Here is a 27706-nt window from a genome sequence, read left to right on the forward strand (position 1 = left end):
ATTTAACACCGTCGGGTGAAGTCTTAAGGTTTATGCCAACAAGCTCACAACAACCTACGCCTTCAAGGAGGAAATTGAGCGCTACATTGACAAAATTCAGTCACATTTATGCGAAATGGGCATGGATAAATTCATCAAAGGAGCGAATATGTGCCAGCAAGCCGTGGAGACTATTTATCCGATATGCTGTTCCATACATAAGCCTATTCTGTATACTTTATGAATCAGTTAAAATAGTACAATTTTTAATTACAAACCTGTGTTTTTAATCAAAATTACTTCTTGGGTGAGTTTTAGATCACCGTTATAATATTATGTATATGTTATTAGTAAAAAATTATATTTTGTTAAGGAAATATTTTGTGTACATAATAAAAACTTTGGAACACCACTGAATAATCAATGGAAAAAAATGTTTTTCTGATTTGTATTCCAGGAATACTAATCTGTTACTCAGATTTTCTGCCATATACACTATACACTGACTTGTAAGGGATGACCAAATAGTTTCCCAAATTCATTTTAGAATCTTTGTATGAAATATAAGTTTATAAAAAAATGGAATATTTTTTTTAAATTCTGCTTATATCAAAGTGTTCTTGATCAATTAAAAATTGTCAATCAAATTATATTCTTTCCATTTATAAAGTAAAAGTATCTAAAATAAAAATCTGCATAGATTTAACAATACAAGTGCTTGCTACTAATTCCAACCCTCACATTAAAAATAATCGGTAAAAGAAGATATAACTTTACTGATTTTATGAGCCACCCTCAAATAATAATGATTGTTATTGAACTTGAGCATACCTCTGAAAGATAATAAAGACAATAAATATAATGATGCTACTATGTAAAGAATACATTAGTCTGGCTGTAGCACTACTACTGGGTTGAGATTTGTGTGAAACATGGCTGAAAAAATTGTGATTTTCATGATAACATTGGGCGTTTGCCTATTCAGTGTCCAATGTCAAGGTATTTTTAAATTCTGTAGATCATTAAATTTTATAAAATAATATATATTTTTTTAATATTTACTTTTTTAATGTGGTATATTTCACTAAGAAGATTGATTTAAATATCAATTAGGTGCAAAGGTTTTCACGGTCACTGTTATCAATTTGTTTATTTTTTGGGTGATCCCGTGTGTGTGATAAACTGAGTTTACCCTGAAGATGGCTCCTGTAATAGTAGCTGAAACATCGGAACAAATCCAACACACACGGTATCACCCAAAAAAGAAACAAATTTTTAAATATCAATGTTCGTAGATTTACCTAAATAATAATACATCAGCTTTGAAAAGAAAAAACATAAGAATTTCACGCAAAATAAATTTTGTTTTGTTTTTCCATTTGACACATTAAGTAATAAGTCCCTTCAAATACCTCAAAAAAGTTAACAACACGGAAAACAATCTGACACAAATACAATGTGTAACACTTTTTTCTCTAAATTTTGAATCAGTATATTTAATTCACTAGTGTCAACATATTATAGGAGAGGCTAAATTAAAAATTACGTTTTAATTAGTTATTTTTAATATTTCAGAACCCTGCATCCTTCACCTCAAAGATTATGAAAAAACACCAGTGTTCAGACCATTTGTTTACACATTAGATGGAAAACTGCAGAAATCTCATAACTACGAAATAAGGATCCCAAACGGTCAAGATGCTTTGTTATCTTGTGAAAACAACTTCTTTAAAAACTACCCAGAGTTACATAACCTGACTGTGAAATGTGATGATGATACATTGTTAGTAATCCATGACAAAAGTAAACAACAATTTAAATCTTTAAACTGCGAAATAAGGGTGATTGAGGAAATAAAACACACCGTATCAGGCTGTACGAAACCAAATAAAGGAACATACATTCAATACTTCAATGCTCGGGAATCTATCTATTTCATACTTGCTGAAATGTGTTATAATAACGAAACAGAGCAAATAAGTTTCATACGAACTCAGCTACCGTACAATGCTGAACCACGTTTACAGCACGATAAATTTATTCCGAGTGATGTAGATATTCCGCACAAAATTGCAATGCTTACTGCGTACAGAGCAGATAAGATGGATTTAGCTCTAAAGAAATTACTATCTGACGAGTATGATTTTGCCCATCAATCTGTGATTTCAATTAAGTTATTACCGAAATTATTTTACAGTGACCAGCTCTACGAAGTGGAGAAATTTGAGACTAATTTTGTCGGTATTTGGGTAACAGTTGCAAAAGGAAACTGGCTACGTGTTATGCATGATATCAATGATTATACTAAAGAAATGAAGAAACCTGTGGAAGTGATTGTTGGCACGCATGGAACTCTGAGCTTACCTATTCCAAGTGGGAAAACTGTAGACGTTAATTTAGTGGATGATAGAGTGCCACTTCCTCGTTTCGTTTGGACTGTGGTTCATAACAAACAAAAGAAACAAGCTGTTGTCATAATTACTTTAAACAATCCATTTATCAGCATTGAAGACATAAAGAAAGAGGTGTTCTGTGAAAATATTTGTGAAAAGATTACTTGGTTACACAGAACATTGAAAAATAGGAATTATGATCGTGCTATTTATGGCTACACATTTTGCTGCAGTATGGATTCTTTCAAAGTGTACCCACACTTAGAATCTACAGCTTTGTTAAAAGATTGATCAATTTTACGTACTTAAAAAATTGTACCTACCTATACTATAATGTAAAGAAATTGAAATAAATAACCAAAAAAATACTGTTTATCATTATTGAAGATTAACCCACTGTCAACTTTGGAATGGTAAACATGTATAAAATAAACTCGTATAAATGAAATTGATAACTCTTGAGGGTACTCTTTATCTTGAATAATTACTTCTAGAATCACCGAATTCACAAAATTATGCCCAGCTCTTAATACCTTAGTTAGCGTCCTTCGTCGAATGCGCTATTCTCTGTGGTTCTCACAGCGCTGGATCTAGCGGAACGAGAATACATGTTTGTAAATCAATACGAGCATATTATTATCTTCTCCCTTGTAAGCAAGTGTCTGGTTCTTTGTGCCAACTAAACCTATGGTAGGTCCGGCTCCGGGTTCTCATTACAGCTATGAATTAAATTAAAATTTATTCGCTTTTGACAGAAACGGCTTCATAGAATTTCTCTAATTCTATTGAAATATTTATCAAACAAACAAACCATCACGCCGTTTCTCCGTAGGGGTAAGCAGAGAGGATAGAATGCCATATCACTCTATCTTGGCAGCATACATACCTCGCTTCCTCTACATTCATACATCTCATGCACGCACGCCGATTATTCCTACTTTCGACATGTCCATCTTCAAGTATTTGATGGACTTGATCGTGTCATGTCTTTCTCGGTCTTCCTTGTTTTCTGCATCCATCAACATTCGCATCGTAAATCCTTTTAGCCGTTCTTTCGCTGTCCATTCGCTCTACATGTCCAAACCAATGCAGCACCCCTTTCTTGATTCTGTCGATAATGCATATCTCAGCCTTACACACTTCATGGATCTCGACATTTGTGCACATTCATACATCCTTTAACCACACATTCGCCTGAGGGATCGCATTTCGACAGCATTCAACCTACTTTCGCTCCCATACATTAGAGTTGGCTCTAGAACTCCATTGTGAACTGCTAGTTTAGCCTCCTGCGATAAACATTTGTTTTCCAAAATAGATTTCAGTGCACCGTTCATTCTGTTCCCGGCACTCACCCTTCTTTCAATATCTTTCTCAAATTCTTCTACCTGATTCAGAATATCTCCGTTCACACTGATCTCACATATTTATCAATCTTGATAAAATCCATGTTTACTAGTATGGAAAGGCTAGCTGTTCCTAGATATTGTAATAAATATGACAAAAGGACACTACAATACAGTATACCTAAAATAATTAACATGTTACCAATTAATATTGAAAATAGTGAGTTAAATACAGGTGTGAGACGTATACTCAAATTATGGCTAATGGAAAAAAGTTTTTTGTATTAATGATAGTTTTTAATCTTAAATAATGTAATAAAATATGGTATAATATGCAATGTTTTTCAAATAAAGTTTTGATTAATGTAGGTTAAGTATGAAAAATTGAAGCAATATAATATAAGGACCTACTGACGAGTTGTATGCTTAAAATTCAGCAGGACTTTAATTTTAAGACTATTGTGTAAATATTTTTGAAAAATAAACAAAAGAAAAAAAAAATATATATTTTGAGGGTTAAATCCTATAGCATGTCAGTAAAAATTTGAACATACTTAAAATATTTTTGATAGTAAAAAGAAGTACACAAACTGAAATTATTAGTTTTATATTTTGCAGTGGGTGAAATAATTTGGAGGATTCTAACCTACATCAGTAAAGGTTTTGGCTCTTTTTATAGTTTTTATTTAAACTTCAAGTACAAAGAATAAGTACTTTGGAGGACTTGTTGCTAAAAGCAATATCTTCCAGCCACCAAAAGAACAAATTGGTCAAAAGAATAGTTGTTATTATTACTGGTAACTTGTGAAGTGAAATTTTCGTAATAAAATACACAAAATATTTTTATACCCAATTTCCCATAGCACTTAACTTCCTCATTAATTTTGTTAATACATGCTACAGATTTACTTCGTGAAATCAACACATAAAATATTTTTTTTAAATACAGACGTCCAAATATAGGCAGAATCGCAAATGTTACACATTGAAATTTCTGTCAACAGCTTACCTTTTTTAACATTTTCAGGAACTTAAATAACATGTTTATGATTCATATTACTAATTGTAGTGCTTTTACATTTGCATATAAGGCAAGAAGGGTAGTCTGGATCTCACAGTTTAAACCTGCGCTGTGCATTGGGGTTTCCATACAAGACTTGGACCCTCCCTTATGTTACTTTGTCATAATTGTTTTTTTAATATAACAACGTGAATAATAGTAATATTAGTTTTGCCGATGAATTTGAATCTTGATAAGAAATAAGTTCTCATCCTAAATCAGATCACTATTATCCTCAACATCATAGTGAAGAGACCATTATATTCTCAGCGACAATTTACGGGTTGTAGATCTCCCAATTGACTTTATCTTAATAAACTCCAAAATAGTATTGTATATTTTCCATTTTACTAATTTTGTAATGTTACGTATAATTAGTTTTAGATAACCAAAGAGACATCGGGCATCCTTTGTACCAAGCAGTTTGAAAAAGGAATAAAAATAACTTTTCAGAATAATATTATGTTTATGTAAATGTTACCAACTCAATTACAAATTATGAAATTACAAAAGGATGTTCTTAATAGCAAATAATATAATACAATATTCTCACGCTATTGTGTAGCCTTGCAACCTCATGAGTTAAAATTATTAAAGGCATATAGACAAAACATTATCTAATTACATTTTGCACAATCATTAAAGTGTTAACAACCTTTTAGATCCAACATACATAACCAGGCTGTGTTTAATAACCCCAAAGTAATGGTTCAATTTTGAAACTCCTTAATTGTGATATACTGACACACGTCATATAAGACTCATTTTTTAAGCCAAATCGTCACATTGGCTTAAAAAATGAGTATCAACACCGAAGGTCAAAGAGTACTAGAGTGGCACTATGTAGCACATCGCAGCAACACGAAATATTATTTTTATGGTTTTGGATGAAAAAACCTTACTACAGCTGCGCTAAACTGCGCGGTACTCCATAAAAAAATTTGAGGCGCAGCGCCGCTGAAGTGCAGCGACGCCATAGTGCAGTTTGACCTTAAACCCAAAAACATTTCTTCATCTTATGATATTTAATGGTAACAATATTTCACTTCTAACTTTATTCACACACAGAAAATGTAACAAACAGAAAAAAGTACATATTTGTCATATTATGTATATTTCAATTAATATTTCAAAGAAAAAATAAATGAGCTAATTTAAATGAGATAAGATTTCATATAAGCACACATCATTTGTTTTCAAAGATTATAAAGATATATTTTATTACAAACTACTTATTAAGGTTTTATTTTACATTAACTTTAATATGAATTGAATGAGATAATATGCAACCATTATTATTGTTTTTTCATGAAAATATTATTGAAATCCATTTGGATATACCTTTCAAAATACATAATATTATGTTCAAAAAAAGAAGGGAAAAAAGTAAACTTATAAACAAAAAAAAAACAAATTTGTTAGATTTAACAGGGAGTTTTCAAAAATTAATACATTAACAAACTCATTTAAAAAGGAGCAAATGTTTAAAAACATTGCAAATACATTAATTTTATAATTGATTAACAGTTTTAATTCACAAGGGCTACACAGTTTTAATAAATATAAATGTTCATATTTATCAAATAGTAATTTTCATAATAGTTTAACAAAACATTCATTTAGTTTTTTCCCAAACACTGACATGTATGGACTGAGAAAAAATTATTTCTTACAATTTGTAAATCTTTATACTCTGAGAAAAACTAGTTTGAAATGTCTCCTTGTACACAACTAAATTATTTAGGTTACAAAATGGGAAATATAATGTTTCGGTTAAATGTAAACCATATTTTAGACATAAGAAATATTGTAAAAAAAGTTAGTAAGTATTAAAATATTGATAAAGTACATGCTTTGGTTACGATATGTTTTATCACCATTTTTTTCTGGAGATATTGCTTTTTAAATGATCAATGTGTTCCGAGTCCGAATTAGATTATAATTTTTTAAATTAAATAATAGTAACGAATAAAGAAAAATAATTATATATTTTGACGAGGAAATCTCAGATCTCAGATTAATGTTCAGTTTTTAATAGTAAATTTTATTTTATTTGTGCTATTCTAGACTAGCTTTTACATTTAAAAAATATCAGGATACAAAATTTTTGATGTTGCAATTCAATAAATGTCAACTTATAAATCTATCAGATACATTTCTTGTCGTAATATTCCATATAAACAATGCAAGCATTTAAAAATAAATACAACAAAATTAAAATATATTGGAGCACAACATTTTGCATCCAAATGGTAAGCTTGTAATTGACCAATCAACCCACAAGACCTTGATCAGACATTATGTTTAGGATACAAAAAAGGAAGAAAATTTATTCACTAAATTAGAAAAAGTAAAATTCCAATCACAAACCAAATTGAAGTATAATATTGTATTGTAATGTATATTGTAAAAGCAATTTAATTCAACGAGACCATTTAAATATTGGCTTACAATCTTACATGGAATTTTCAGGACAAGTAATTATAAAATTATCATATAAGCCTTAAACGAATAAATAATATTGCCAGGTCTTAAAAGCAAAAAATTTGTTGGAGAAAATTTAAATAAAAATGTGGGTTGACGGACTGACATAACACCATCCAAACGTAAGACAAAGATACATATATCTCAGAATTATTGCCAGACGGAAAGTTGACAATATTAAAAACAAAATTATTTTAAGAACATTGACACCAATCAAGTGTTAAGGTATGTTTATGATGATTAAAAGAATTATCGTAAAGTGTACATTTGATTAAAACAGTAAAGATGAGTTTGGCTGTAAAAATAGAATATGATGTAGTAAGTAGTAAGACTATACCTAAAATATTGTGTCTAATAATAAGGTTATAAATATTAACATGTTACCAGTTAAGCTGTATATTATATTGCTTCATCTACACTGTCATTACATATATTGGATCGGGTCAATTTATAAAATTAGAAAAGAAAATTCAGTCTCTTAAATTGAAAATAAGAACGCATGTAAAAATTCTGATGATGATATGACTGACTGGTATGATTGTGTGACAGAAGGAAGCAGTTAACTACATAAAACTAAATACCTGAATAGAAATTATCTATTTCTGACTGAATTACTATAGCTTGATTAAAAAAATATACTTTCGGGAAAATGAATCATAAGGGATCTATTCCAGAGTTCATATTTGGCAACTCCTTAAGCATCTATTAACTATGTAGCAAAACTTAAATAAAATGAGAAATGTATAAAGTTAGCTAAGTCTAGAATATGATCTAAGAACAGCAAGCTCTGGCACCAGAAGTGTTCCGTGCTGCACCTCCTTGTACCAGTAACTTGTCCTGTGTGTCTCCAGCTTCACGTCCCGCTGTTTTCTCCAAAATGGCCTCCGCTAACTGACAGAACGATTGGTTGATATTTGTGTCAGTTTTGGCAGAAGTTTCCATAAATGCTATTCCGTATTCTTGACTTATCTGGAATTGAAACAACGCATATTCAGACAGAATAATAATGAACTATGAACCAATAAAACTCTTACATAATATACAAAAAATCTTAACTATTCATTAGGATGTTTGAATCTTTGATAATTTTTAGCAAAATATTAATGAAATTAATATGATCAGCCTTGGGAAACAGGATCATTAAAGGTTAGAAAAGGTAAAAAATAATAAGTTTGTACATTTACTAATTTTATGTAAATCCATCGGGATAATCATAATGATAATCTGAGAAATTTTAATCAATATTAATTAGCATACGATGTCTATACTAACCAGAAGAGACATAACATATTACTTGACCTTATAATATGTTTATACAAACCACCCTAGCTGGTTTTTAAAATAACTATATAATTTTTCTTTTATTTATTTAATACATTACATGCAAGTACATTTATAACGATTTATTTATATTATTAGATTTGAAAATAATAATGATAATTAAGACTGTTCTTTTCCAATAAAGAGACAAGCTTACATGCTCAGAATTTATAAATGAATTGCATGGTTGCCAAAAATGCTAACCACTATAATATGAACTGGATGAAACATATTTCATATTCATGTGTATTCGGTGAATAAACCCAGAGAGTAATGTAAAATATGTAATTTTAGTGTTTGGTAGATTTGGATTTCAAAATCAGTAACAAATAAATACTTACTGCTTCACCCCTTGCTTTACTGACTACCCTTTTGTCTTCCATGTCACATTTGTTTCCCAAGATCATTCTTTCTACATCTTCGTTTGCATGCTAAACACAAATTAGAAATCATAATTATTATTTGGTTTATTTATTTTTTAGACATTTGAAAAATTTTGCAAATAAAATTAAACTTGTCTAATGACTCATGTCTGTTGAAAAATTGTGAAATAGGTCTAAATGGACTAGGGAGGAAATGGAAAATCTCAAAAAAAGTTTTTTTTCGGGTATTATTACCGGTTTATTTGGGTCACTGGTTATTACAAATTTGTATACTTAAGTACCACTCATCTTGTATTATTATTTATTTTATTTTGAATCTTGAAGTAGGGCACACATAAATTTAATTTATGTATTTCCACAATAAATTAGAATTAACTTTTTCACTAAGAACTTTCACTAGCAAACTTGTGAAAATATTAATGTAGCTATAAAATATACGGCCTCGTGGTGTAATAGTCAGCGCGTTAGCCTGCCATACAAGTTGTCTCGGGTTCGATTCCCGACATGGTTGATATGAAATATTTATTTAAAAGGGTGTTTTCACACTAGAATATTTCATAGTCCCTGGACTGGTACCTGAAGCGTAAGACTGATCATCTCACCTTCATGTAACAAAAATAATCAAGATACGTTGCGATTGGTGTACCAATGCAGTGCCCTATACACCGTTAGGTGCGGAAAGGAAACAATGATGATAAAATATACACACCTCATCTATATTTCGTAGCCATTTGACTATATTTTCAAAGCTTTTTTCATCTGTTATATCGTAAACCAGCATGATCCCCATCGCACCTCGATAGTATGATGTTGTGATTGTATGGAATCTCTCTTGTCCGGCTGTGTCCCAAATTTGTAACTTTATTTTCTTACCCCGAAGTTCAATGGTCTTTATCTTAAAATCTATTCCTGTTAATAAAAATCAGAATATTTATACAAAACACAAAGTTAATCATGTTCTTAGCCAGGTAAATATTTTAATTGTAGTAAATTTAGCGATGATCGTATGAATAAATATATGTTATTTAACATGCTTATGTCTCTAGATAACAAAATTATGAACATTTTATATTATGGTATTATTAAATTTATGACACCAGAGGAAGTAACAGATAATAAAGTTATCTATGTTTTATATTTTAGTCAAATGGGATAAACTTTTTGAGTAAGACTTAATCAGGGCAATTATTGTTTCATAAATGTGATCATGAGGTCATAGCAATGTTGGGGGGTGTTGAGTTGCGCGTCAAATTAATTTCATGAGCGCTGATTTGTTGCTCCACCAATACCATAAAATTCAGAGCTATTCGGCAGGTTATTGGTTGACGTAGCATGTAACTTGTAGAAATCAATATTATATTATAATGTAAACCAAACACGCTTTAATAAACATATATCACAATAACTAATTGTTTCATTAATAGTAGAGGGTGATTCTCTCTCTGGATTGGTTTGATGCAAAGCTCTGTATCTTCTCTGCCACTCAGGTCTGTCTGTGCGGCCCTCTCTAGGACTACATATGACCTGCAGTTCATATCTTTGCATCAATCCTCGAGGTTTTCTTGGCGAGGGCACCCTCTGTAGTTTGTCCCATCAGATATCCCCTCTTTTACCTCATGTAGGAGACCCCCGTGACACACTATATGACCAATCCATCTAGCATGTCTTTTGGAAATGGTCTTAAGTGATTGATTCTAGTAGTTATGAATAAATCTTGATTCTAGAAGTTATGAATGTAACACAATACTATGAAAAATGAACATTATACAAACAAATCATCCCACCGTTTTCCGTAGGGGTAGGCAGAGAGGATAGAACGCCACATCACTCTGTCTTTGCATACAGGCCTCGCATTCATACATCTCATGCACACACGCCGATTATTTCTACTCTTGACATGTCCATCTTCAAGTATTTGATGGACTTGATCGTATTCTGATTGATTTGATTTTAATGCCCTTGTTTGTCGTCGCTATATGGGTTTATGTTATTTTTGGTCAGTTTCTTGTACATTGTTTCTATATAAAAGTGTTATAATTGGCTTAGGATATATATTTAATCGATTTGTCTACAAACATTTGGACAAACTCAAATATTGTAAATAAATATGTGTTATTAGATAGGGTATTAATAATTGACATAAAAATGAGGAATTCTAAAAAGTCATCGGGATAGTTAAGTTGAAGAAGCATTCAAGTTATGGTAGCAATTAAATTATACACTTATTTACTTATTTAAAAAAACTTTAAAAGTTTGAACTTTAAAATCAATACTTTCCACTGTAAAAAATATTTTGAAAATAACATATGGTAAAAGTATTCACATTAAACAATGAACAGAATAATGAGTTATATTAACAATAAAAAAAATATTCACTAAGACCAAAGACAAATAGATAGTGATCTGACAATATCTCAAGAGTAATAATACACCACCTGCTTATTTATAGTCGCACATACGAACAAAAACTGTTCTATGATTATCAATCACAAAGTTAGCAACAGTTAACAGCAATACAACGGGCCGTAGGTACTCAGGTCGAGAATTGCAGGCGCAAACCGAAACTGTCCGTTACACATTTGTTGTTAAATCAAAAATTTGAAATGCTATTGTTCTATGCAAAAGAGTGAAAGGGTTTTTTTATAAGCGGAAGGGAATCATTACTCCGAGGGCAATATAGACTATCCAAAAAAGATATTTTACATGAATCTAAACTCATTTCAAGTAAATCACAGTTCAAATGATTACTTTCTGATGTTGTGAAGTATTTATTGAATATTTTTATTTTGAAGCACTTCACACAATGGAGCAGCGTATATGGCTTTATAACGAATTCATTGCTGTTAAGAAGAATACGAATAAATAAGATATAATGCCAGATCACCAACGAAATATTCGTTTTGAAAATTGTTGTCACTGTTTGTGAAGCAGATTTTGTAAAACAATTCAATCCATTAATAAGATTCGTATTGACTAAATAAAGAAATATTTTATAAAAAAACATGATTTGCGTAGTTAATAAAACACCAGCAGGCAATCATACAAAGGACAGTAAAAACATGCACTATACACTTTATGACAAAGGGTAGCCATTGATTCCAAAATCACAACAAAATAAATACGATACAGAAACAACATGTAGTGAATTAGAAGGAGTGTACAGTATATGTGAAAAGGAGTACTAGGCATTCAATGACAACTGTCAACTGAAAATACGGAGAACATTGATTGAAAGAAACCCACCCTTATACAATTCAAGGTGACCACTTACCTATTGTAGAAATAAAAGTAGTCGTAAATGCATCATCCGAAAATCTAAATAAAATGCAAGTTTTTCCAACGCCTGAGTCTCCTATTAACAACAATTTGAATAAAAGATCGTATGTTTTTTTCGCCATTTTAAAATACTATCTTTTCTTAGCGCAAATTGCTCTCTAGACATTCGCGTTTGACGTTATAACATGTATTGCCATATTGCAATATAATTGGAATTTTTCCCCACACTAATTTAAGGAATAAAATATGCTCAGTACTCACCTATATAAATAAAACAATTTATTTTTTTTGAAATTGGGAAATATGATTTTATGTTATGATGTCCTTTTTTATTATAATTGATACGCATTTGTTACTATTATAAATTGAATATGTTAAATAGTACTAATCTAAAACAAACATCTGTTTTGATAATTTAAAAAAAAAATAAATCGAATAACTGACATGGCATTTTTTTTATCAACACAAATAGAACATACGAGTAAATGTGATGTTGAAACATAAATGACGAATATAAAATAGTTTCTGCGAAAGAAATTTATAGAAAATAAAATTACGTAAATGCTACCTTATTTAGTTTGTATTTACCATAAACATTCCATGTTCACTATCAATATGAGGAATATGATCTCACAGTATAGGTAAACAGAAAGAATATAATGGGATATTACTCTGTCTTTGCAAACATACCTCACTTCTTTTACATTCATACATCTTCTCATGCATGCGCGCAAATTATTCTAGCTTTTGACCATATTAAAATATTCAAGTATTTGTTGAATTTGGTCATGCCATGTATCTCATTTTCTGCGTCCATCAGCATAGGCATTGTTATTTTTTTTAGTCATTCTTTCGTAGTCCATTTAGTCGACAATGCTTATGTTAGCTTTTTATAGAAAACTCACTTTAACAGCATTCAGGCAACTTTCACCTGTGTTTTTCCAATGAGAAAGTTCAGTGTTTTTTTTTTTTTTTAATAGACCGTTAAATTTTTTTTTGTTTATTTTATTATCAGCACTATGATTTTTAAAGCTTTCACCACAAAACCATCACATTCGATTTATTCACACAAAAAACCATCACATTCGATTTATCGACATTGATTAGCAAAAAATACCTTGATAAATAAATGAAATCAGAAGGTAATTTTCAAATGTATTTTAATAACTTGGGTTTTGCAGATACAAGATTGTGTAGAGACAATGTTGATTATTAAATTTGTACTTCTAGATAATTTCCTTATGAGCTTTTTTTCTTATAAGACTGCAAGCTCATATTTTGATTGTTTATGGTCTGCAAAATCATGAATATAGCAGAAAAAAAATGCATTATCAATGTTTGATGAGCCTAATAATGTGCATAGATCGCATGTTCATTTAAAATAAAATTGATTTGTTAATCTGACTGCCTCGCGATCAAATGTAGATTATTTAGATGAACAAATAAATATTAAGTTGTGATGGTTGTAGTATGTAATAAAATTTAGTGATTTAAAAAACAAATAATTACATTCACGTGTAAAATCTTATTTAAACAGATTATTGGTGGAAAGAAAACACAAAATTACAAATTTTATTTTTATTTAATATGCATTAGAAAAAAATCGATACAAGCGAAAGGGTGCACTTTTAATTTTTTTAAATATGATTTTACCTAATACATTTTACTAAAAAATTATACTAAATAACAAGATTAACATTAACCGTATTTAATAAATAATTTGATACAAATGGTAATGCATTCCATCTTTGTTTGGGATTTATACATACTTAGTATGTGCATAACTCATTATGAATTAGATTGTTTTGTTTTTATAAACATTATGACTTTAAAAATGCAAGATGATCGTTTGTACCGCAGGATTTAAAAAAATAAATTCTTATAAGTTACAAAATCAAAGACATATTTGGCACCACAGGGCATTGTAACATCAGTCAGCTCAACCCAGTGGTGCAGCAAGTCAGTCAGTCAGTTCCAGCATGAAGTCCAGCTAGTCAGTTCAACTCATCATCGCCATAACACTTGTGCTCCATAACGAATTGCTGTATCTTATTCACTATGTAATAAATACGCATTGAACGCCAACCTCGTTTTAGCTATCAATCTCCAACTGGAGTAGGAACTCCTAAACCAACACAGCCAAACCCCTACATTTTTTTTTTAAAGATAAAGAAAATATTTGCGTTCTTATGATTTACCCAAATATTTAATTTTGAGGGACATTTTCAACGAGTTGTAAATAAATCACTATTGGAAAATGGGAATCAAGTTGGAGTAGAGTGCGATTCAAACCACAGACCTTTGATCCGTGAGTCCGAGACACTAGCCACAGGGCCACAACCCGATCCTTAATATAATAACATATATAGAAGGCTTTGAAAGAAAAGGTTAGTCAGTTTTATTTATTCGTAATACATGTTTAAAGTCCTAGTCGAGCTGGTGTTTTGCGTTGTGATGAAGAGCCTGGAGTAGCAATTTCTTCTTTGAATGGTAATTCTTGATCTTTAATGCGCTTCTCTTCTGCAAGTTGTTTTTCTGCCTCTTGCATCTGTATTTCCATCTCCTGAAGATGTACGGCGGCTTGCTTCCTCTTGTCTCGACCAGATCTGATAACATACAAAAAAAATAATTTATATTTGTACATTTTTATGAATTAGAACCATTATGTTTACACATTTACAGGAGAATGAAAATAAAAAGTGTCAATATAACATTATTGCTAAAATACATTCTTCTAATATATGAAGGTGGATCATTGCGTCCCTGACTTTTTTTATTTTCCCGCATTGTAAATCGAAAAGCAACACTGCTCTCACCAACTGCCATCTGTCGATAGACTGTTGCAAATTTTTAAGCAATCTGCGTCATTTAATTTTTGTTTGACAGCCATTGAAAGCAGACAACAGCGTTTTTGCTAAAATGGAAAAAAGTGGTTTTTGCAAAAAAAAAACATAAATTAAACCAAGGATAAGCTTGATACTATGCATATACATCACATGGTTCAGTGGTTTCGATTTTGAATGATCACTTGGGTATGAGAAAGCCGTCCGCAAGACGGGTGCCATGTTTGATCACACTTGACCACACACACAAACGTGTTTCGAAGAATTGTTTGGCGCTGTTCAACTGCAATCTGAAAGAGTTTATGCACCGTTCCATAACCGTGGAGGAAAAATGGATGCACAACAATATACAGAAGACCAAGTAGCAGTCGTAACAATGGGTTTCTCCGGGCTTATCGGCGCCAAAGAAGGCCAAGGTGGGTCTGTTGGCAAACAAGGCCATGGTGACAGTTTTTGGGATGTATGTGGCATAATCCATACAAAAAATCAACAGCAAATATTATGCCAACTAATGAGGAACTTCAGCTTTACGGGAAATCTAATACAATAAATGTTTTTATGCGCACGGTAAAAATTGGAGCATTAAATTGTACAGCAAAGTTTCCTGAAAATGTACTTAAAATATATCTTTATAAAAACGAACTACTTTGAACGACGTCACTGGTTAATAAACATAAATCAACCAATGATAAGAGAGTTATGAAAGATTTCCAGTTTGCTTGCCGTCAATGGACCGATGGGCAGAATTGATCGATAATAAGCGTAAAAGAACCTCTTTTAGAGGAGTTATTTCAGAAATACAAAACTTAAAAAAATTATAGCATCATAAATAAAATAAAATAAATAAATCAATAAATATACCACCATAAAATCATAAAATCATAAAATCATTATCAATATAAAAAAATTAAAATTAAAAGTTTTTTGATTAGCTTAATAGTCTATTACCAAATAAAAAATACCACTGAACTTCCTCATTGGACTGATTCAATGTCGATTTCAAGAAAAAACAACTACATTTGGCCAAAAAGAAAGTGCTCTTCCACACTATGGCGAAATTTTAATTATTGGGCTACAAATTACTCCCTCATTTGCCTTTTTTTCCAGATTTAGCCCCCCCCCCCAGTGACGATTTCTTATTTACAAACCTAAAGTAGTAGATTAAACCATCGCTCAAACAAGTGCCTATTTTAAAGACTTCGAAAATTATTATTATTTTGGATGGATCAAAAATTGGAGAAATGTTGTATGAAGTATATTGAGCTCAAAGGAGAATAAATATCAAATAACCTTTTGAATTAAAGCTAAATTACACTTTTGAAAGAATATGTTCAACTGACTTTTTGTTTCTAATTTTATCAAAAAAAATTACCCTGGTGGCGACTTTTTAAAATAAATTAAAATGGCTAGAATGTATACAATACGATAAACTAGTCGCCGAGTGATAAACATGTTTAAAATTACTTTTATACACTGATTATCGGTATGTAGCAGATCGTTTACATTGGGTTAAGTGGTTTCACACAAATCTTACGGAGATGGTGATAGAAAATTAAGACATAGATTGTGTATTTAAAAGTACTATTATAAATCACTAACCGTCCAGTTTCTTTAACAGAGAAGAACATGGGTCCGAGTTCAGCGAGCCAGTGACCATCAACTGCTGTAACGCATTGCATATATTCCTTGGCTGTCATCACCAGCTCGTGGTAAACTACATAGTCAGGGCTTGAACCCAAACCAAACAGGGCAGATGTTGGGTGAAGATGACACGGCATTCCAGTTCGGCAGTTTACATATTCTCCAATACCTTTAAGGCGAGCTGCCTGGTGAAAGTAAGCTGTAAAATAAAGTTTTTTTTTTGGTAAAAGTTAATGTTTATTTGTTTTTAATACAGTTGTACTGTTGATTAAACCCCCCCTCCCGGTGATGTGTAGCTAGTACATATTGCGTCTGATAACTATAATATCTTTATAAATATAATAAATATTGGGTTTAGATTTTCAGTATTTTTTTCTTTACGTATCGACTGAAATAATTTGTTATTAAATAATAAGTACTTATTAGGCACAAAAAAAGCATTTTATTATAAAGTACTAATTTCATAAAAAGTACCAATAAAACATGGCGTTACACGTCCACTACATGTCCAGTCACATAGTCCAGTACTAGCTACTTAGTAGCTCTCGGGAAGTTGGCGCGGATGTTTCGCCCGAGTCGTTAGCGATAGCCAATGGTTTTTTCATGTTTTCAGCAGTTAGATGTGAAATATTATCATCTTTGAATTAAATTATGGTTAATTAAAGCCATTCCCTATAAGTATTCCAATTTTCCCTTTTTAAATCCCTTACTTTTTTAATGTGTAGAGACTACACAGCACTGTAACGCGCGGGTATTTTTAGGACAGTAAGGGAAAGGTTAATGATGAACTAATTGAAAATACAAAATTAAATTTCCCTTAAAAGTAGGTTACATGCGTGCTAATAAAATATTTGCATCTAAATATGCGTAGTTCACATGTAGATAGAACCCCATACTGTCTTGTCCTAGCTTTGGATCTATTGTCCTAACGTGAACAGAAATTTGGAGGATAGGACAATGTACCAAGACTTTTTCATAGAAATAGACTGGTAGGCTATCTCTGCAATTTGTTTTTCTTATATTGTGTTAGTTGACTTTCTACACATATGTAGTTATAGTTTTCTTTATAACTGTATTTCAGTATCAATATAAAAATATTAATAATCAATTCACAAAAAATCTCTTTCGAAGCATGGTCTAAGTCATGTTAGAGACTAACCTAACCAAAGGATACTCCATATCAATGATAAAATGTACTAGTATTATACAGATTCACTGAAAATAAATACATGTTTTTTTTTTTGGAAAAAAAGACAATATTTACATTCTTATCTAAATACTGAAATTTTTGGGGCCATGAGGGAATCAAATTGTGGTAGAGCGGGGTTCGAACCTAGGATCTCTGATCTGTGAGTCCACCACACTAGCCACAGGATTACAAACCAGTTCATTTGTGATAAATTTACAAATAAATAGTTTGTAGTTTAATATAAATAATAGGATAAACAAAAAATGGCAAATGAGCAATATGGCATAACGCTGAAGTCCAAAATGTGTTATTGTTGTTTATTGAGAAGTTGTTTTTATTTACCTGAGCAAATACACTTTCTGATGACATCCCAATCTGTTCCGCAAGAAATTAGAGGCATTTTGTGCTGCTGTAAAATATCACGAAGCTGTTGTCTAACTTCCCTAACTTTTCTCATTGCTTTAGCGTGAATAAAATGATCTGTACACCAATGAGAAGAATAGCTGAAAAAAGGGAAAGATGTTGTAAGATATCCATATCTGTTAAATTAATTAGATCAAATTTCATAAAAAAACATTGTCAGCTGGGAATATAATGACATAAATACTTGTTCTGTTTCCACTGGTTATAAACATGGAGTAATGTTAAATGATCCGATTCAGGAACTTGAAACTTTTCACGTACACCATCTGCTTCCTCTTCACGACCCTTTGGTCTATAGAATATGGAAGGCACGGAGAGCATTGAAACTAAAAAAAAAACACTAATGAATCAACTTGTAATAAGTGCAGGTATGAAATATATATTAAAAGTTCACTACAGTGTCCTTACTAAGGAAGGAGTCTAATAAGCTAACCATCTGACATATTAACGTCCATAAATTTGGAAATAAAAATTCTATGAAAACCATATGTCTTTGAAGCCACGTTACAATTATAATTAAAGTTATGATCCGTTGACCATATATTTATGAATGCTTTTCATTATGCGGGGGCTGTGAGTACCCACCAACGATAAGTATGTCGGAGCTGCATCCCATGTTGGCAGCAGCAATCAGCATATGGCACTGTGGTGGATCCAGAGGAAACTCAGCCATTTGTCTGCCCATTGGAGTAAGTGATCCTGTGTGATCCAGTGCTCCGAGAATCCAAAGTTGGTACATGGAATTCAGTAAAGTATCCTAAATAAAAATAAATATATTCATTTTAATAAATTCTTATAACATATCGTCCCATTAAATGTTTTCAATTGATGGATACAAAAGATTACCAAATAATTCATTAACTAAGGCTAAAACTTGAGAGTCTGACAAAATGCTTATTATTATTTTATAATATGTGTTTGTGAAGTTACTCACAGATTTGCAATTCATTAAATAAGTTTACCAAAAATTTTAACTCAAACAAAATGAAACAGATTTAAAGTGTTGAACCCCTTTCAGTTCACTTCAAGTAGTACAAAATTAGTTCCACTGCACTAGCACTTATTTATTTAATACGATTAAATTTGTGTATACCTTATTTATTTATTATACATACGGCCTAAGCCAGTTGGAACAGTTACACGAAGAAACATATATAAAAGAAACTGAACAAAATGAACATAAAACTATAAAATAATGGTATACAATATATTAATAAACACGATAAACATATAATACTTCGAGCTAAACCATGCCAATCCATCTTCGTCTCACACTGTTTTAGTGGGATTAAGAGTTTTTATCTAAATCTTTAATTTGTTTCTTACAATCTAAAAAAAAACTACTATTTCATTTAAGAATACAATTATGAAGAAATATGGTTCAGGTACACAAGGAGAGCCTGCCATCTGATTGTATTACAGAAAGGGTAAAATCAGCCACTGCCAAATATCATTATATGTATACGGGAAGAAAGTTTTTCAATAATTAACTACAAAAATTACAGGAAAAAATAAAGAACCAAAGATTTAAGAGTGAACTCAAGAAATGCTTCCTCTAAATAATGAATTTGATAATATAATGTATCATGCCATTATAAATGTAAAATTGTTTACTCTAATTATTTTGTGTATATTTGATATTTGTTTCTAATTTATATTATTCTGTAATGCATTTTTTTATTGTTTATATTTAAATATTATTTTTTTTACAGTATATTAATTTCTTAATCACTTGCAAAAGAGTCTGATTTTGATTCTGATTGAATGATACATATTTTTGTTTATTTTTTTATTGAATAACGGTTTAAAAAAAAAAAGAATACAAAGAGACGAATCTGAATTACCACAAATTAATAAAATACCTGAGGTGGAGGATCCATAAAATGAAACTGCAGAAGATCCTTCACGCCCAAGCTCTTCAAAAGTAACACAGTATTGGCAAGATTAGTCCTCTGTATTTCAGGAACAGTTGTGACCAGAAGCTCATCTTTATACTGTCGCTCGGTGTAGAGGCGGAATGCCTGCCCGGGACCCGTACGACCAGCTCGACCAGACCTCTGGTTAGCATTAGCCTGACTTATTGGATATATCTGGAAATAGAAAAACATCTCTGTTGAGATACTTCGATATAATCCGTTGACCATTAAATCCAGTATTTGTCTGCAAATATTTGATACACAGGTACCCAAAACATTGTTGAAAATACAATTATATTAGGTAGGATAAGAGATGAGATCAGTTACATGCACTCTAAACTGGATTGTGGTCCCGTAGCTAGGTCAAGAATCAGAGGTCCGAGGTTCGAATCCTGCTCTACCACAACTTGCCATTTTCGAATAGTGAATTATTTACAAATTGTTGAAAACGGCTCTAAAGATTTATATATTTGGGTAAATAAATCATAAGAATGCAAATATTTCATTTTTAATAAAGAAAAAAAACTAACTTTTAATGGATTATGAAGATTTAAAGTAACAGAATACAATAAGGAAGTTCAGAACTACGGGAAATTGGATATGAAAAAATGTTTTCTTACAGGCGGTAAAAATTAGACCATTTAATTGTAATGCGAAGTTTCTCAAAAACGTATTAAAAAATTAATGAAAACGATTTTCATAAAAATGAACTATTTTGAGCTACGTCACAAGTTTTTTCAAATCAACCAAGAATAGAGTGTTGTGATAGATTTCCGGCTTCCGGGAAGTCAACTCACCAATCAGAAGAACTCACAGACTAGAACTTGTGACGTCACTAACAGAGTAATTACAATACTTAAAAAAATCATAGAGCTGATAATACGATACATCATTGATTTATTTTTAAATTTGGCTTCTAAAGTCTACTACCAAAAATATACTTTTTTGAAAACCACTAAACTTCCTCATTATAATGGGTACAATATTTTTGTGTTTTACTGTTATGTTCTTACAAGTTATGAAATATTTATAATATTTTATTTCTAAAAAAAAAACTGATAAAATATTACAAGGGTATTCGTAAAAATTGTTGCTAATGTTGAGAGATGTAAAAACTATGTGTTAAAGTTTTATGAAAAAAAAGAGAATAAACATAGTTTGGGAAATTTCATAAAAATGTGTATCATTAAAAAGATTTGGTGAAGTAAATATTTATTTATTTATTTATTTATTTATTTACGGACAAAGTCCATTATAAACATTACAATTAAAAGAAATTTTTACAAAGGAATAAAAAAATATAAGGAACAGAAATAAGCAGCAAAGACAGATGATAGATTTTTTAGATTAAGTAAAAAGCATAGGCTAACTATACAGATTCTTTAGCTGATTTGTAAAGAAAGACATCCTTACACCATAATAATCAAGATCTTGATGATCGTTCACCCGCCTGATCATTCTGGGCAAAGGCGACTGTGCACCATAATTGGTCCTGTAGTGACCGAGGAAAAGCATTTCATTATTTCTTAGTCTACGGGTGGGAACGTTAAAAAGAATCTTTTGCAAAATTTCAGGGGCATCAATGAGACAGTTCATAATTTTATACATGCAGATTATATCTGCAATGCATCTGCGTTTTTCAAGACTTGATATGCTTAAAAACCTCTCCATATCAGAATATGAATAGTCTCCTCTTTCCAATCCCATCTTCCATGCAATTTTTCTTATAAAACGATGTTGAACTGATTCAAGGCGCTTGATATGAACAGCATAATGAGGGGACCAGATTACAGATGCATATTCAAGAATAGGGCGAACTAAAGAGCAATAAAGTGTTTTAAGTGTAAGCATACTTTGGAAATCAGACGTAGTTCTATTAATAAAGCCTAAAATTTTTAAGGATCTGTTTACTATATTATCAAAGTGTTCCAGAAAAGTTAGTTTATTATCTAGGATCACTCCAAGATCTCTTATAGAGGTGACAATCGAAAGAACTTGGCCATTAAGTTTATAATCAAAAATAAAAGGATGTTTACATTTATGGTATGAAATAATTTTGCATTTATCGATGTTAAGTTCCACTTTATTAGTTTTGCACCAAGTATGAAATGCATTTATGTCTTCTTGGAGTCTGACACAGTCATCAATATTTTTAATTAGCTTAAGTATCTTGTTATCGTCAGCAAAAAGCCAGAATTTTGTAAAAGAAAAAACATTAGCAGCATCATTAACAAACAGATTAATCATAAACATATACCTGTAAAGCATCCATGCCGATTCTCGGATTGTACACCTTTAATTTACAAAATCCAGAATCAATCACAAATATGATACCATCAACAGTAAGTGACGTTTCTGAAATAAATAAAAACATTAATTAAAAATATGCCAAAAGAGTTGAAAAAGACTAAAATGAATTAAGGACTTGGTAAGACTGAAATAAATAAAAATATTAATCAAAAATATGCCGAAAGAGTTGAAAGAGACTAAAACGAATTAAGGACTTAGTAATGCACAGTGTACATAAATAAAATTGATATAAAATCATAAGAAATAGGTTGCAAAAAAAGTAGTAGATTATACATTTTTCTGTTACTTAATAAATAAATAAAAGACAGCATAAATCAAAAATTCAATTATATAAACAAATGATAAACTGCTGTTTCATAAAATAAACTATATAATCTATATATTATACATCATAATTTTTGGAAGATCCCGAGTAAGTTGGATTCGTTCCGACATTTCGGTAGTCAATGCAGAAGACGTGTTTAGGGTAAACTATTATAAAATAACAAGTAAAACAAAATGTTTTGAATATTCTGCACTGTATTAATGTGAAATTTATTTTGTTCATTAAGAAATAAAAATTTTAATTTGATGTGTGTTTTTAAAACTTTTTACCTTCACAGAAGAAATTTCAAATATTTTGTTTTCAGCCAATCGTCAGGTTAGAAAAGCCCTTATGGATTGGCATCAAAGATTTATAAATGCATTGTCTGATTTCTATACCAATGCTAATAAAACTTTTGAAACTATGTTGATTCAGATAATTTAGACAAAAAAAAATTGATGTTTATATTACTAAAATCTTCATTTGGATATAAAAATCTTTTTTTACAGGCGGTAAAACTTAGATCATTTAATTGTACAGGGATGTTTTTGAGTGAAAACAAATTATAAAATTGGTTTTAATAAAAAATAACTACTTGGAACTGCACCACAAGTTCGTTAGAATCAACCAATTACAGCATTGTTGTGTTGTGATAGGTTTCTGGTTTCCAGGTAATAACTTTTTAAAACTTTTAATTTATGTTGACGGACGGGGCCCTACTTTTGAATTAGCACAACTCGTGCCATTTGGGGGCGAGTAATTTTAAAATGACAAAACTTAAAAAAATCTGAGCGAGGAAAATACAATACATAAAATTTATAGATTAGTTTGATAGTCTATTAATAAACAAATAAATATTAAAAAACCACTTAGCTTCCTCATTGTTTACAGACTTCCAAGTTGATAGTTCCTGTGTCCAGGCGGAAAAAGTCATTTTTCCAGTTTTTATTGTACTACAATAATAAGGTTTAACGTTAATTTTGTAAATACCTGCAATATTTGTTGCTACAACACATTTGCGAATGCCATCGGGAGATTTCTGGAAGATTTTAGCTTGCAGATCGGAAGGTAGCTGGGAATAAATTGGGAGAATGGAGAGAGCTGGAGCATTGTCGATTTCCGCCAATCTCTCGCTGAGAACCTGAAATTGAAATGGGACATTATTAAATCACACCATAATATTATGTTGAACCCATTGGTTAAACACTTAAAGTTTCCCTACGTTTTATTGCTAATTATTTTAATGTCTTTATATTATATTGATTTCATTTCATTAGTCATTTTATTTTTATATCTGCACTGTCATTTATAGTGGCCTGTCATAAGTTTACTAAATGATTCCTGGTTGTGTCGCTATAAACTGTGTCTCCATAATCAACTAATGTATGTATAATGTTTTTAATAAATAAATAACATTCAACCAAAAAAATAAGTGAGTACTACATATTTGTTATAGTGCAAAAAAATAAAATAAATCACAAGTATGAAAAGTACAAGACGGCGCAACTTTTATGGCTATTGAAATCAGATTTTTCATAAGAAAAATTAGGAAGCAAATGTTATAAAAACAATATTACAAACTTTTTTACTAGCACATCAAAAAAATATTTAAGTAAAGGGGTTTTTAAATAAATCTAGTATTTGTTATTTATTTTTTATTAAAGAAATATAATATTTGCGTTCTTATAATTTACACAAATATTTACTTTTGAGGGCCATTTTCAAAGAGTTTTAAATAACACGCTGTTCGAAAATGGGAATTAAGCTGGGGTAGAGTGGGATTCGAACCACGGATTTTTAATCCGTGAGTCCGAGACACTAGCTACGGACCATAACCCGATTCAAATATATACCATCAAGTATATGATAAACATGAAAGTTACAGGATATGAAGGATGGAAGTCAATTTGTGCATGTTTTAAACTAATAATGGCATCTGACGGCAGTTCACATGATCTACATTTCTGTTTAATGAAATTTGACACAAAGGCTGTACTTGCCAAGATGCCTGAACAAGATGGATGTCAGTTAAATACTGGAAAGAAAGCGATAATTTAACATTAATGAAAACCATATTCGATGATATTAAACCGTATAGTCTTTTTACATAAAGTAGGTTCCGTTAAGTTAATTTAAATATCCAAAAGGTTTGAAAACGTAAAAACGTTACATCTCAAAACTTTATAATGCTTTTACGTAACCAAAGAAACAGGTTCGGTTTTCTTAAATGGTGTAACTTTTCGTTGATATTTAGGAACCAAATACTTGTTTATGATTGATTTCCAAATCTAAAATTTAAGTAGGTACATAAGTACTTGTTTATGTTTGAATTCCAAAACATTAAAATTACTAATTTTCAAATATAGAATTCTGATTGCAAATGTCAAACTCAGCTCTTTTCACCAACAGAGGTGCATTTTTTTAGGAATGCGATTTTCTGAAATGTATTGAATGTCAGTTAACATAATTTTAGTATTCCCAAAAATCCAGTTAAAAAAAAATGAGTAGAAATTTTAAGGAATTTAAAGTAATAATCTGATTGGGATCCATAAAAAACGAAAGGTGTTTGTCAACATTCAAAAACAAACTTTTTTTATACACAAAAAAATAAAATCTTTCCATTTTATATATTATATGCATTCTCGGCGAATGCAGGCAGCTCTGGTGAACGATGAAAAAAATATATTAGCCCCTAACTTTTTTCTACTTAATAAATTGACGACATTAAGAGTTTTAAATATGTTCACGGCAAAGATCTACATTTCGCTGAAAACCGCAGGTAAATCGGTAGATTTATTATATTTTAAGCACTAACTTTGTAATTATTCATTATTACAATTAAAATACAAATAAAAACTATTTTTAACCCCTTTTTAATGAGTGCTTCAAAACAAAGGGTATTCATTTCAATAATATTATTAAAATTATTGAATATTATTGGTAAATAATTTGACTTCTTTTGAATACATATTTGAAATTTAAAGAGAATTAATACGATGGAATGGAGTAATAATTCACCAGGAATACACTTACTATGCATGTGTTGACTTTATTTACAGTTTTCACTTTGTCGTAACAACGAAATAATTGAATTAGCGCCACATTTGCAGGTGCAAATAAAAAACTTATGACAAACGAAGTCGTATATTTTTAAAGGTGTAAGAATATTTAAAATGGCGGTTAAAAGGTGGCGCTAATTTATTGATCACGCTCCAAGGTGGCCGGACTGGCGGAAAGGCAGTTTAAACCGGATATTTCTGGGGGTTATCATAAGAAAATACGGAATGGACACGATGGTAATCATTTAATAAATTTTAGAATAACACAAAAAAAATGAACAAAGGATACCTACGTACGATAAATATATGTATATAGTGTATAAAAAGAATAATTATTTATTTACTTAACATCATTGACATATAATATATAGACATGCCCATACGCAGAGTAAAATATTTTGTATTCTTTCCTTTCAGCCTCGTGGTGTAATGGTCAGCACGTTTGCCTACCATGCAAGAGATCTCGGGTTCAAATCCCTTCGCGAAATGCTCCAAGATACCTACATAAAGACACAACGGAAAATGATCATTTAAGCCCCTCTTTTTCTAATAATTAATTTATAAACTGGGTCAAAAATATAAATGCAAATGTTTTCTTTTCCAGGTAAACTTTTTATTTGCTTTCGGATTTATTCTTAATTAAATTATCTAACTTAAATTTAATAATTTTTCCTCTACATATATTTTCCACTTACTCATATTAAAAAAATAAAAACGGAATGCAACTTACAATTATTATTTTGTATGCTGTTTTAATGTATTTATAAATGCATCTACACCATAGATTTCATAATGTATTTTAGATTTAGTATACCCACGCACAGGCCATACCCATTATTTTATTTTCACTGGATTTTTAGGAACTAAAAGATAATATTAGCTCACGTTTATTATATTTAAAAAAAATATTCCTATCAGTGCATCACTGTAACTAAGAAGAGCTTCGCAATTGCGCCGCTAGGCGTAGTTTGACGTTTACAATTTTTTATTTATTTATTTGAATATTAATTGTTTTAAACTTCGTTAATCACCCATGAACCAATGAAAAGTTACACAATCCTTTTTACAATGTTTATCCGAAAGGTTTTAACGCGTTTTCGTGACGCAAGAATATATTTTTGTTTTTTTTAAACGTTTTTAAACGTCAAGCCTAGCTGTCGATAGAAGAACGACTAAATACGCATTGGGCATGACTGAGCGTTTGAGCATAAGTTGAGTGTGATAATTTTTGAGGGCTCGGGGCATGTCTATGTATGAATTTATGAATTATTATAATTCAAATTGAAGCCAAAGTTACCCCATTAAAAAAAATACAGGGTAAAAAATAAAGATTTTTAACTAAAAAAAAACGAAACAAATATTGGACGTAGGACGTAAAATTTTTAAATTCGAGAGAGTAATATGAAATATGACGATAATTTCAAGATGATTGATACCTTTTCTTTAAATATCAAAAACATTTTAAAAGTGGTTTGTATAAGTTTATATAAAAAAAAGTATGATTAACCCATAATAAAACGCTCCTTGCTATAGGAATTTATTAAAATAACCCCTATCCTTCCCTTTATGTACCTAATGATTATTAAAACATATTTTAAGAAATATTTGCGTCTATTTGATTTACATAAATATTACTATTTTCTGGCCATTTTGAACGAGTTGTAAATAACTCGTCATTAGAAAATGGGATCATGTTGGGGTTAAGTGGGGTTCGAACCTCGGATCTCTGAAACATGAGTCCACAACACTAGCCATGGGACCGAAACCCGATTGGATGCAT

At 30.7% G+C, this 27706-nt stretch overlaps 3 protein-coding genes across 5 annotated transcripts in view; 1 reads left to right on the forward strand and 2 right to left on the reverse strand.

The window, feature by feature from the left end:
* The first annotated feature begins 860 nt into the window (after positions 1 to 860).
* LOC148277291 (salivary protein Tsal1-like) lies at positions 861 to 2674 on the forward strand. The gene is made up of 2 exons (XM_088233097.1): positions 861 to 978; positions 1555 to 2674. Exons 1-2 carry the CDS (start codon positions 912 to 914, stop codon positions 2661 to 2663), a joined length of 1176 nt encoding a protein of 391 aa, XP_088089223.1. The 5' UTR covers positions 861 to 911; the 3' UTR covers positions 2664 to 2674.
* A 2550-nt stretch (positions 2675 to 5224) lies between these two features.
* Rab10 (RAS oncogene family member Rab10) lies at positions 5225 to 12433 on the reverse strand. The gene is made up of 4 exons (XM_088233098.1): positions 12237 to 12433; positions 9675 to 9874; positions 8924 to 9013; positions 5225 to 8231 (listed from the first exon to the last, which is right to left on the reverse strand). The coding sequence occupies exons 1-4, from the start codon at positions 12361 to 12363 to the stop codon at positions 8034 to 8036; spliced, it is 615 nt and encodes a 204-aa protein (XP_088089224.1). The 5' UTR covers positions 12364 to 12433; the 3' UTR covers positions 5225 to 8033.
* Positions 12434 to 13804: 1371 nt separating this feature from the next.
* Positions 13805 to 27706, reverse strand: part of Prp16 (ATP-dependent RNA helicase l(1)G0007) — a 160337-nt gene continuing 146435 nt past the window's right edge. For all 3 annotated transcript variants that reach the window (XM_088233086.1, XM_088233087.1, XM_088233088.1), the window contains 8 exons: positions 23858 to 24008; positions 22511 to 22608; positions 20200 to 20427; positions 18923 to 19094; positions 18522 to 18663; positions 18257 to 18417; positions 16684 to 16924; positions 13805 to 14847 (listed from right to left, as the gene is read on the reverse strand). In XM_088233086.1, coding sequence (XP_088089212.1) covers positions 14661 to 14847; positions 16684 to 16924; positions 18257 to 18417; positions 18522 to 18663; positions 18923 to 19094; positions 20200 to 20427; positions 22511 to 22608; positions 23858 to 24008 — 1380 coding nt within the window. In that variant the 3' untranslated portion in view covers positions 13805 to 14660. The remainder of the gene's footprint in view (positions 14848 to 16683; positions 16925 to 18256; positions 18418 to 18521; positions 18664 to 18922; positions 19095 to 20199; positions 20428 to 22510; positions 22609 to 23857; positions 24009 to 27706) is intronic.

The sequence above is a fragment of the Micrasema longulum genome, unplaced genomic scaffold, assembly GCF_059751315.1.
Source record: "Micrasema longulum isolate JH-2025_06_02 unplaced genomic scaffold, ASM5975131v1 h1tg001055l, whole genome shotgun sequence".
In the NCBI taxonomy this organism is placed as follows: domain Eukaryota; kingdom Metazoa; phylum Arthropoda; class Insecta; order Trichoptera; family Brachycentridae; genus Micrasema; species Micrasema longulum.